This window comes from Bicyclus anynana, chromosome 21, assembly GCF_947172395.1.
Source record: "Bicyclus anynana chromosome 21, ilBicAnyn1.1, whole genome shotgun sequence".
NCBI lineage: Eukaryota > Metazoa > Arthropoda > Insecta > Lepidoptera > Nymphalidae > Bicyclus > Bicyclus anynana.
The window spans coordinates 2,843,977-2,857,393 of NC_069103.1; the positions used below are offsets into that span (position 1 = coordinate 2,843,977).

The following is a 13,417-nucleotide window of genomic DNA, read 5'->3' on the forward strand; positions in this document are numbered from 1 at the left end:
AGTTCGAAAACTCTATGACATTGGTCATCAACGCTTACGCAATTCATTGAATTCCGACGAAATAGATTGTAGAACATATAAATTGTGTTGAAATATTTAACATAAGTTTTACGAAGTTAAAAATGAGTGAAAATCAACAAGACGATTCAACTATCTTATCAGCCGATAGAACCAGCGATGGCGGTTTCTTTATCGACGATTATTCTCATTTGAGACTATCCTACTATCAATATCGAGACGCCATGGTCCTTGACGTGAGTGACTCAGCATTCAATGATTCAGCTTACTCCACAAATGCTTCTAGCAATCAAAGTTTCGACACAAATGCTACTGGTTCAACTACGCTTACAAATTCTACTAGTGCTACAAATTCTACTAGTGCTACAAATTCTACTATACGTACGAACTCTGTAGATTGGAACGCAGAAGAAAGACGTAAACTTCGTGAGTACTACGTATCTCAAATACCTGATTTACCGCATCCATCGTATACCGTAGCATCAGTGATAGCATCGGCGTCGCATAGAATGAACCCGAAAAATCGTTTTGTGTACAACAACAGAATTGAGCAAGGCACGTCTTTGGAGAATGATATGGTTAAGTTTTCTCCTAGTCGCCGATCAACACTGAAGCCTGGTGATAAATTATAAAGCTTATTGTACTCGAAGCAATCAAATTAAAACTATTATAAAATTGACGCAGTGTTGTATGTTAGATTAATATTTAAAAAAACTGATTTTGAATCAATAATTTAAAAGTGTTTAAATCAAAGTTTAATTTTATCTGCAATTTTATTACATTACCAACATTGATCAATTATTTTTAAAATCCATACAATGTATTAAATAAAATAATATTTGTTTTTAGATTAATTGACGGCCTACGTGGCGTAGTGGTATGCGCGGTGGATTTACAAAACGGAGGTCCTGGGTTCGATCCCCAGCTGGGCAGATTGAGATTTTCTTAATTGGTTCAGGTCTGGGTGGTGGGAGGCTTCGGCCGTGGCTAGTTACCAACCTACCGGCAAAGACTTACCGCCAAGCGATTTAGCGTTCCGGTACGATGTCGTGTAGAAACCACAGGAGTGTGGATTTTCATCCTCCTCCTAACTAGTTAGCCCACTTCCATCTTAGACTGCATCATCACTTACCATCAGGTGAGATTGTAGTCAAGGGCTAACTTGTCAAGAATAAAATTTTAAAAAAATGTTTAGGTAATTGCATCAATATATTTTGTAGGATGAAAATTATGTTTATTACAATTTTATTATCTGATTGTTTATATTGAATAAAGTACTTTCTGCTGGCTCGAAATGTAGATTAAGTTGTGAATGCATGTTTTCAATAATATTTTTGAAGATTAAATGAATTTTTGGTAATAACTAATTGAAAAGTTTTATTCTAACATCTTTAAAATTACTTGTCACCCTATTTTCGTCGTCGTCATCAACCCATATTCGACTCACTGCTGAGCTCGAGTCTCCTCTCAGAATGAGAGGGGTTAGGCCAATAGTCCACCACGCTGGCCCAATGCGGATTGGCAGACTTCACACACGCAGAGAATTAAGGTAATTCTCTGGTATGCAGGTTTCCTCACGATGTTTTCCTTCACCGATTGAGACACGTGATATTTAATTTCTTAAAATGCACACAACTGAAAAGTTGGAGGTGCATGCCCCGGACCGGATACGAACCCACACCCTCCGGAATCGGAGGCAGAGGTCATATCCACTGGGCTATCACGGCTCTGCTCCTATTTTCGTGCAGTGTACAAAAAACGTACAAATAAATACCAATTATATTTATAGTTCTAGTAGTATTTTAATAACATAAACATTAAACACACTTGCTCGTATAAAACTAAAATAAAATATCAGGAGGGACGTTCGCCATACATAAAGGAGACTTACAGAGTCTGCAGGCCATTTGTATGGCTTGACTAAAGCACTAAATATATTGCAGCTGCTTGCAGCTCTCTTCATATTACAAAAAGGAACGGGATTAGGCAATTAAAATACATATATAGGGTAGGGTAGGTAGATATGATATAGTAGATTGTTAACCGAGGGTGAAAGAATCAATTCCCGAGGTATTTAGACGCACGAGCGTAGCGAGGGCGGATAAAGTCCGAGTAGGAATTGATTCTTTTACCCGTGTTAAACACTCTACTTTTCATTTCGAATATGAGGAAATTTCATTTCGATTACGAGGAAATTATAATTATTGTCTATTTATTTGGCCCGCCTTGGAACGTCGGTAAAGCAGTCGTCCAATTTGACGACTGCTTTACCGACGTTATGACTACTCCCCGTCCCCGCTAGGCGGCTCTTTCTAAGGAGAATGACTTACGTAAAAATCTCGTTACATCTTACTCGAAGAACCACTAATGTTATAGAATTCACTTTTCTTCTGGTGGAATACCTATATTGCTTATTGCAAGATAAAATTAGTGGTTCACATTTATATGGATTTTAAAATAAACCTTCAGATAGCACTATGCACCTTAAAAACGTCTTGTTTAATCCACCGTCTTGGGGAGAGAGAAAGGGAGAAAGCGTGAGCGTGAGCGCAAATAGTCGTTCGGAAATAAATATAATTTTAGACAAAATTCAGTTTAGATTTTTTTTATATTAAATATTATGGAACTCAACACGTTATTGTTGCGGCTTATTTCGATTAAGAAGTTTGCGCTAAATTTACACTGGCTGTTTAGAAACTCACATGGCCGTAGCATTTTTTTATAATTACTTCACTTTTTACATAAAAGTTTAAAAAAAATTAGAAGTTCTAATTTTAAAGTTCATTCCGGCCCTTAGGTGGGAAGTAATTTGTATGAGTTATTCCCTCCCTGTGTAGGGAAGCAGCATTTTCCACCCAATACTCAGATCAAAACAACACTACTTTCCGAGTATGAGAAATGAAAAATTATAAGATGCTATAAAAAATAAAAAGGAAATATACTAAATTTAAATGATATCTAAAGACTCAGGCGTGGTAGAATTCGTCCGAATCGACGATCATTGGTATAAAGTGCCCAGAAGGCCAGAAGGCTGGCAGTATTGCCACGTTGTATGGCAATACTAATTCTTTGGCCTAAATATAGGCCAGCCTTCTGGTCACGGAAGGCGTCGATTAAACGCTTTGTAATTTCTTTTTCTTTCTTTTTTTATAATATGTAGTTATAGATAGGTACGTAGTTTTAATATTATTGTAATATTTTATAAAATTTTAATACACCGAAAATAAAACAAAAAACAAAAACTTAAAAAAAATAAGATGCTCCCGTCCGAAATGTTTTTTTTTTCTTTTTTCGGCTACATCGATCAATTTCATGGCATGTGATCTCAGACCAATTATTGTATAGGACCTGCCTCGCTAGACGTTACTTTTCTGTCAAAGTATATGATCAACGATCTAATGCGATTATAAAAACTGTCTCTATGGAATCGATGTTAAATAGTTGTAATCGTGTTCGTCGTTTAAATAGCTCCGTAAAAATACCTATTTGTGTAATTGAATTGTTTAAAAAACGGGCAAAAACTTCTAGTTTAGTATAAGATATATACCAAATCTAAGCTCGTTTTCTTCAGAAAATGACAGACAATTTTGTTCGTGACTATGAGTGCGATACAGGTCCTTCTATAATTGGTCTGAGCATGTGATTAACCATAGTTTGGCCGCTTGACCCAGGAGATATTGTAGTGCACAAATACACACTTGTGCACTACAATATCTCCTTTTATATCTCCTTAGTGTAGCTTGGCAAATAACGAATTTGCCAAGCTATACTTAGTTGATTTGATGTATATTTTAATAGGTTGTTATTAATTGTGGTGAATAGGTCAGCAGATCTAGTGGCACTTTACCAGAAAGTGAAACCCTTAGAGGTAATATTACAGGATCAACAATATCTTAGTTATTTATAACTACTGGACCAACGAAACAGACGCTAAAAAAAGCAGTGAACACAAACAGAACGCGTCAAAGTAATTTTCGATGCTCCATTAAAAAATAACTATAAAATCGCGCCGTGTACATTTTTTGTGCTTACATAAATCTGTAAGCTATTTATAAACTCGGCTCCCGCGGAAATATATTCCGGGCCGCGACACAGTTAAGTTCAGAAATTAATATTAAAAAATAAAAAGAGCCCTGCAGTGCGGCTTTCCTCCGGGAAATCAGAATCGCGAGCTGTAGTGGTTACATGTTGTCTTGCGATGGTTTTTGTGGTGCGACGCGATAACAATGCGTCAATTTTCCAGGGAATTTGAACAGTTTTTTGAATGATCACGTTAATATTGGTTAATCATAGTTATTTCAATTAATGACCTAGATACAAAATTGTTATCCATACTGACATAACTGATATTATAACGTCAGAATGTTAAGTTGTTTTAACTACTGAATGGATTTTATAAGTTCTTTCACCATTGGAAAATCAGGTGAAATATACAGGATGCTCGGGAGTATTTTCCATAACTTCAAAGTGTTGGCGAGTCCACTTATAGGATATATAATTACTGCATAACTAATAGTTTTTTAACTAAAAAATGAAAACTTTTTATGTCTTCATACAAAGTAATTAAAATAATTCCGACTATCCATGTAACACACGCATTTATCTATCCTTGCATTTTAAAATACGTAAAGCTTGGCTACGTCATAATTATAAGAATGCTATAACATTATAAGATTTATTTACAAAAGAAATATTATTTACCCGCTAAAATATTAATTTTAGAACACACATGTTACTTGACTATTTTCAATTAATTTTCTGTAAATAATATTATTTCCAGTGATATGAGAAATACTCCCCAGCACCCTGTATAAGATATATTTTTGAGGATTTTCAAAATAAACCACAAATTGTTTTTCTGAAAATACAAAGTTTTGATATTTATCATGATTTTACAACAACAATTACAAATACAATATTACAACATTTATCGTATAAAAATTACACTTTTATCGCACCTAAAAAAAAAATACATTTAAAGTTCACAGTCGCAAGTTCAAGTTATATTCCTTCACTTATGTTTTATAACTTTAAAATGCACAAAACAATCTAACACCACGCGTCACTCCAACCGACTTCTTGAATTATTGAAATGTATTAATTACATAATATACATAAATATAATGAAATGTATATATATATATAAATCAATATATTATTTAATTACATAATAATTAAATAATATATTGATTTCAGCAAACTTGTTGAACGTAAAATACACAGAAACGGGATACTTGGAATGTAATAGAGATTTTCAAATACAAGCTAAAGCTTCATCCCACGTGAAATTTAATAAATATACTCCTGGCTAGTCATATTCTATGCAATCTGATAGTATCCACCCACAAACTAATTTGTTTACCTACCATAGCAAAACTCGCAGCAACAACTTTTAGAATTTAAAATATCTCGAGAATTTTTTAAAAGCTCAGCGCTCAGTGTTAATTTATTTCTGCTATGAAAAGTTTAGTAATGAAAATTAATTTCTTCGAGATTTAAATTCCACCTAACCGTGACCTAAGTATTCATCATCATCATATCAACCGATGGACGTCCACTGCAGGACATAGGCTTTTTGCAGAACATGGGCCTTTTTAGGGGCTGTGTTTTTGTTTAGTTGGTTGTTTAGTTATATTTTAGTGTCGTGATGTTTGGAAGTCCCTACAAAAGACCTAAGTATTAATACCTATTTATAAGTATTAATATTTATATTAATCAGTTTGGATCGTGCCGTGCGCAAGAACCAGCTCATGACTAAGGGCCCCGTTCGACACTAATCGGGCATACTACGACGTTGTATTACGTGAATTTTAGCAGAGGTTCATTAATTAAAATAAATTAATATTTATACACTCAGGGGCACAATTATCCACCCATTTTAATATACTCGCGTCATATTAAACTTGGCGGATAATTGTGTCACTGAGTATATAATAATTACTTTAGTGTTACGAGTAAAGCGAACGTCCTAGATTTATTATTGATCAATTTAACTCGCTACATAAAAGAGAAAATATAATAAATCTAATTCTTTATATTAATAATCTAAATTTTGAACGCAAAATGTTGTAGGTACTCCTGACATTGGAATCGTAGGTTGTTGAAGAGTAAAAACCTATTTACGTGACATAACACCTATCAGCTGAAACTAAAGCCCTGCATACTGCAACCAGACTTAAAGCGAATACATAAAAAAACCCGTCAATTGGGTGTCAGGCCACGGGCAGTGTAGGGTTCTGTAGATTACGTTAGCACTTTAATCCCTTAATGTAATGCACAAAAATACAGATAACGATACCCCACCCATTTTTTCCCATGGTATGGGATAGACGATAAAAAAATCATCGACCCTTTGCGTGTATGGAAGGAATCCCAAATTTTTTTTTTAAACTTTCTTTTCACGACTGAATAGACGTAATTTATATACATTCTATACGAAATGGATATTGTTTAGGTATAACTATATTAAATTTGATATGAGTCAACTATTCTGACCTGCGCTACTTAGGCAAAAAAGGCTTTAAATAAACATTGAAGTTTGTTATCAATTGGGATAGGAGTAGGGATAGGCAATATAAGCACGCTACCGCTATCCTAACAGGACAGTTGATTGATGGCAATGGCGCTGAGTGCACGCTCACAATCTATATGCTAATGAGACGAGGAGTTTTTAAGGAACTCTTATTATGTAAAGTAGACTCGCTTTATCCCGATCGGACGTTCCCAAGGCTGTGATGTAGGGAAAACAACGGTGCACGTAACTTTTAGTATATAGCCTGGAAAAATTATAACCTGGTGTAGTGTGTGCAACTTAATGTAGAAATGTTTAAAAAGTATTACGTTAAAATTCTTAGTTTCTTGCTGGCCCTGTAAAGTATTGCTGTTTGTAAAATTTAAATTCAATTGCATTTATATCAAGTAGGCTTATTTTACGTCAGGTTATTATGGTGATATATTATTATTAGTCACCTATATTCGGCTCACTGTTGAGCACGAGTCTCATCTCAGAATAAGAGGGGTTAGGCCAATAGTCCACCACGCTGACCCAATGCGGTTTGGCAGACTTCACACACCTAGAGAATTAAGAAAATTCTCAGGCATGCAGGTTTCCTGGCGATGTTTTTCCTTCACCGATTGAGACACGTGATATTTAATTTCTTAAAATGTACATAACTGAAAATACATACATACACATAATTAGGAGGTGCATACCCCGGACCGGAATCGAACTTACGCCTTCCGAATCGAAGGCATAGATCATATCCACTGAGCTATACAGGATGCTCGGGAGTATTTCCCATAACTCTGGGGTTATATTCTTTACCGAAAATTAATCAAAAATGTTCAAGTGTTCTAAAATTAATATTTTTGGGGAAAATTATATTTCCTTTGTAAATACATCATAAAATGTGTCCCTTAAAAGCATCCTTATAATTATGACGTAGCCAAGTATTACGTATTTTAAAATGCATGGATAGATAAAGGCGTGTGTTACATGGATAGTCGGAACTATTTGAATTACTTTGTATGGTGACATTAAAAGTTTTTATATTTCAGTTATAAAAAAATTATTTATGCAGTTCTATAAGTGGACTCGTCAACATCTTGATGTTATGTTAAATACTCCCGAGCAACCTGTATAAGTAAAGTCGAAAACTGAAAGTGAAAGTTACGAAGCAAAGGTATTCCTTTACCATCAGATGAGATCTGCGTGATCTAGCAAGTATTACTATAAAATAAATCGATTAGAATTAAGTGGATAAACGTTTTAAAGGTTAAAGAAAACTCCGAAGAAATCATTACCGTTAGAAATGTCTGCAACACTCGCAAATAAAGACGCGTTAAGAAGTTTGCAGCAGTTCCGAACTTTCTCTCCCCGAGGCCGTTTCTTTGACAGTTCACTTTAACTTGGGACCTTATAAATAGAACTCCTTAAGGATGAAATATCAAAATTACCTACCTGCTATTTTTTACTTGCCTGCTATTTTTATCTTTTAAACTCGTTGGTCCAATAGTTATGCCGCCCTCGGCTTCTGAAAACAATTAAGTACCTTCGTCTGGACTTGTATCGAACACAAATAGTCTGTCGTCTTTTGAGCGGGACAAGGTAAACTCACACATCGAAAATATTTAACACCAATAAACCCTGTGTCATTACTCTACACATAACTATAAATTTTAAATCGTTATACTTACCTACTACACACATATGTAATTTTAACAGATATTTTATAAACGCAGTTTGTATGAATACGTTGGATCATGATCATATAGTTTTGACAGAGGGGTAACTAGCGCAGCAGGTCATAAAAAAGGTAATTGGTCTGAGCTCAGTTTGAATCATGATCATGAATCAGGGTCTGCCTACAAAATACATAATGAGATTTTTTTTGTTGTTGGTTCTGTTAGTAGTGTAACTACCTCGGAGAGTAAGTGTCATCATTACTTAACAGCGCCTGTAGCCAAGTGGCACGTCGATTCTCTTTCTATAATCGCTAACGCTTCGAAAACTAGAAAAATGTATGGGAATGACAGATCTTGATCACGTGACATGTCGATAGCAAATGTCATTCCCATACATTTTTCTAGTTTTCGATGCGTTTGCGATCGTAGAAAGAGAATCGACGTGCCACTTGGCTACAGGGGCAGTATCGATAGTGATACAGAAGTTAGAGAGGAGAAAATTGGTTGAAACTTACATGCTTCAAAATATACCTACGAATAAGTATAGGCAAGGAAAAAGGTTTGTTCTGCAGTGTGTCAGAAGACATTGATATTAATGAAATAGATACCTTAACGTAATCAACTCTTGAGCCGTGATAGCCCAGTGGATATGAACTCTGCCTCCGATTCCGGAGGGTGTGGGTTCGAATCCGATCCGGGGCATGCACCTCCAACTTTTCAGTTGTGTGCATCTTAAGAAATTAAATATCACATGTCTCAAGCGGTGAAAGAAAAACGTCGTGAGGAAACCTGCATACCAGAGAATTTTCTTAATTCTCTGCGTGTGTGAAGTCTGCCAATCTGCATTGGGCCAGCATGGTGGACTATTGGCCTAACCCTTCTCATTCTGAGAGGAGACTCGAGCTCAGCAGTGAGCCGAATATGGGTTGAGAATGATGAATCAACTCTTAGAAGTGTGTAGCTGTATAATAGGTACTCGTAGATAAAAAAGGAATGAAAAATTTTAAAAAGAAAACAAAATCGAAAGGGCGCTTCTTTGAAAGTAAAGTACCAAGGAACGTAGTATGTCGCTAGTACTCCCTACTGTCGGCTACAGTACATTGGAGAGGTTCGTCTTGCTACACTTCACTTTTTTGACATTGAGATCAAAGGGACGCCGAGTGGGTAAGTACACCCTGAGTCGGTAGCTACACTAATTTTATCACGATGGTACCTTCACTCCCAAAGTTTGCGATACCACAGAATACATAACAATGTATGTGTAACATAAATATATAATGGCACCAGCAGGGTTATTATGTAACTCGGTGTACCATTCAAGTATTTACTCACTACATCGTTTTTCATCGTATTTTCGTGTTTGCAATCATCTAACGTTGTGTTTTCAACGAAATAACATTAACTGCACAATTTTACATTAAGTGGTAACGTTTTTTTGTTTCTACGATCATCTGACATGGTTATTTCAACGATATTACATAAATACCAGTTTTTCGTTAAAATAACGATATTACCTGCTGCTACTACTAAGTACTTTATTAAAGATACTTTACGTGAAATGACGATAATTGTGTAATTTACGAAAATACGATGAATAATGATGTAGTGACTGATTAATTGATTGGTACACCGAGTTACATAATAACCCTGCTGGTGACTGTTAATCTATAGGTAATATTAGTTATTTTTGTATCATAAATGTAATTATACCTATTTTCAATTAATTTTATTGTTATGATATTTATCAGAATCGATCAGATTCCTCTCTCCTATAAGAGAGAGAGGCCCTAATGATAATAATGATTCCTAAAGCAGCTGGATGGTAATAAATTTTGTAGGCATTAACCATTTAATTGTTATTATTACCTAGTTGAACTAACAAACGTTCCCGCCACCTTTTCGTCGGAGCCTGCCACTAATTGCTGAAGAAAAAGAACGCGGTTGCATATAAGTCACAGCCGTATCTTAAAACTCGCCATAGCTAGGTAGCTATTAGTACCTACCTACCTATAGGTTTCATGTTTGGGTCAACTCCCGGATGGGCTAAATGTCTGAGGACAGGCGCTGAAATAAGGCCCTTACATTGCCGTTAAAGGTGACTAAGCAGGTACATCATCATCATGTATCATTAACAGCCGATAGACGTCCACTGCTGGACATAGAACTCTTGCATGCTTGCTTGCTGGACATAGCCTTCCAAATGGTCTCGCGGCGCCAGCACTAAGATTAAGTACATAATTGTAATCACAAATATATTCATCAATTTCAGATATCTACCCATACCTTCGACCATTAATAACAGGACCTGCATCGCTTACCGTTACCCCTCTGGCAAAGATCAATAATCAATGATCTAACGCTTTTATAAAAACTGTTACTATAGAATAGATGTTTCATTGTTGTAATCGTTTTCGTTGTGTAAAGAGCTCCCTAAAAATGCCGGTTTGTGTAGTTGAATGACATAAAAAACGGCCAATATCTTATAGTTTAGTAAAAGATGGAGTAACGTTTCATTTGTAAGTATAACTACCTTAATTTTATCAAATTTGTAATAAAAACAATTTCTAAAAAGAATCAATTCTTTTGACGGAACAGCAAAGAATCGATCAAGTAATCTAATAATCTATGTATATATTATGTGGATAGTCTAAGCGATGTGTTTGTTATTCTGTGTAAAAATTACGCGTGTGTTTATTGCCAGTCAAATTTTTAGTTATGTGTAGTGTATGATGGACACAGAATATATTTAATGGTGTTAAATATTTTCGATGTGTGAGTTTACCTCGTCCCCCTCAAAAAACGACAGACTTTTTTGTTGGTGTATTTGGGCGCGAAACAGGTCCATAGTCTAAATAGTCAAAGAGCCATACATAAATAGGCACATTAACACAAGCAGTAGCGTGGAAACAAACGTCGCAAACGTCTCGTCCCAGCACTAATAGACGCTGCAACGGCAAGGCATCTCCGCAGAGCGCGGGTACCGTCAAATCATTCCAATTACCTAATTTGATTCACTGTCGCGTTTCGGAGCCAGCAGGGCGGGCGGGGACTTGATTGCTCGAATTACTCGCAGTTTCAAACCGAATGCATGCGGGAATTCCCACCCAGGAAGATGGAAGTGCATCGTAGAAGCTATTAATGAATTTAGCACAGCTCTCTGCATTGATTTGGTGATATATTTATCCGCTAGCTGAATTTACAATTTAAACTGTCGATATTAATTTTAACCCTTTGATATGTGGTTGCGATTATATCTGATGGTAAGTAAAGGGCTAACTTTAAAGATATTTAAGTACCTTTATCCTAAAGTATCTTTGACGGTTCATCATTATCAACCCATATTCGCTCACTGCTCGAATCTCGAACTTCCTCTGAGAATGAGAGAGGTTATACCAATAGTCCATCAGATTGGCAGACTTCACACACGCAAAGAATTAAGAAAACTCTCTGGTATGCAGGTTTCCTCAAGATGTTTTTCCTTAATCGTTTGCGACACGTGATATTTAATTTGCCGTAGGCTCCTTAATGAGACCTCAGCGGCGTCACCAGGGGATTTAGGCAAGCGAAGCGTGATGGAGCCAGTAGGCAGATGCAGATATAGGTGGAACAACTCTTTAAGGGCATCTCCTCTGAGACTCGGACCTTTTTTTATTCTTTACAAGTTAGCCCTTGCCTGCAATCTCACCTGATGGTAAGTGATGATGCAATCTGAGATGGGAGCGGGCTAACTTGTTAGGAGGAGGATGAAAATCCACACCCCTACCGGTTTCTAGACGACATCGTACCGGAACGCTATATCGCTTGGCGGTACGTCTTTGTCGGTAGGGTGGTAACTATTCACGGCCGAAGCCTCCCACCAACCAGACCTGCACCAATTAAGAAAACCTCAATCAGCCCAGCCGGGGATCGAACCCAGGAGTACCCAGGACCACCGTCATGTAAATCCACCGCGCTTACCACTGCGCCACGGAGGCCGTCAAAACCTCCGCTTAAGAGGCCGTTCGGGGAGGGTGTTTTAACCCGAGTGTTTCAACCTGGGCGCCCCCGAGATCGTAACTTTAAAAGAAGACGTCCGAGCGACATCAGATATCGGGGACCAGATGTCTTCGACGGCGAAGACGCTGTGTAGCTTGTGTTTGTGTTGTCTGGGAAGCGATCACGGTCGTTATGTCATCGTCAGAATCGTAAAGAACGTTTTTCGAGCGTCTCTGTTAGCATTGGGTGCGGTGGTAGCCTTAAGTAGATATTGCACCACGAGAGATGATACGAAGTACATTGAATCTGCTATTAGGTAATAGAGCTACAAATCACAACCGATAGTTAAGAAATAACACATTTTAACTAATAAACTTTAATTTATTGAATTAATTAACAACCTTAGAAATAATCTTAGTCTTAAAACAAATTGTGACAACAATTTATTTTACTCTTAAATAATACCTATAAATTTCAGGTTTCTAAAATATTATTTTATAGAAAAGTCAATGACAATATTAATTTGGACTAGAAAATATGGGTCATCAACTCTAAAAGACCTCGGCATCGGTCATCAAATCAACTTGACTCTCGAGCCGTCCAGTCAACCTGCAGTCGGCGAGTCTTACGTCGTCTAGACGAGCCGCGCTTTGCTCGGCTACATCTATAGCTCGTGCGGATTTTTTTTTATAAGAAGTAAGCTCGCGCTTGACTATGATCTCATCTGATGTTAAGTGTAGATGTGGCCTAAAGGAGTAACGCGCTTGCCTAGAAGATGCCTATTCACTCTTATCCCAGGTTGTAAGGATTTGGAAATACTAACTTCGGGAGAGAGTTCCATATCCTAGCCATGCATATAAGAAACGAAGAAGCTGGCTCGAATAGTGTTTGTACTGTGTTTGTATGGATGTGTTTAGTAGTGAAGTATCAAGTTAATGCGCACGAGTTATAGATGTAGCCGAGTCGACACCTGGTTTACAAGAAGCGGTACAGTTACTATTCCTTTCTGAGTTATGTGTCCCTTAAAATCTTTTTGTCAAAAAAAAATACTCTTGTACTACTGTAATTTTTCCAACATATCTATATTTTAGACACCAGCACAAAATGTAACAGCCTATGCTTTAAAGTCCCGTCACACTGATATTTGCTATTTAATAAACGCATTCGCATGTGTGAAGACTCTTTTACTCATACATCAAAAAACCTTCATCTTTTCTTCTTGATCGTATATTCCAACATG

The 13,417-nt window shown here is 36.6% G+C and overlaps 1 protein-coding gene across 1 annotated transcript; it reads left to right on the plus strand.

The window, feature by feature from the left end:
- LOC112047199 (uncharacterized) lies at positions 1-1,193 on the plus strand. Its single transcript, XM_024084225.2, has one exon. It carries the CDS (start codon positions 123-125, stop codon positions 648-650), a length of 528 nt encoding a protein of 175 aa, XP_023939993.2. The 5' UTR covers positions 1-122; the 3' UTR covers positions 651-1,193.
- Positions 1,194-13,417: the final 12,224 nt, after the last annotated feature.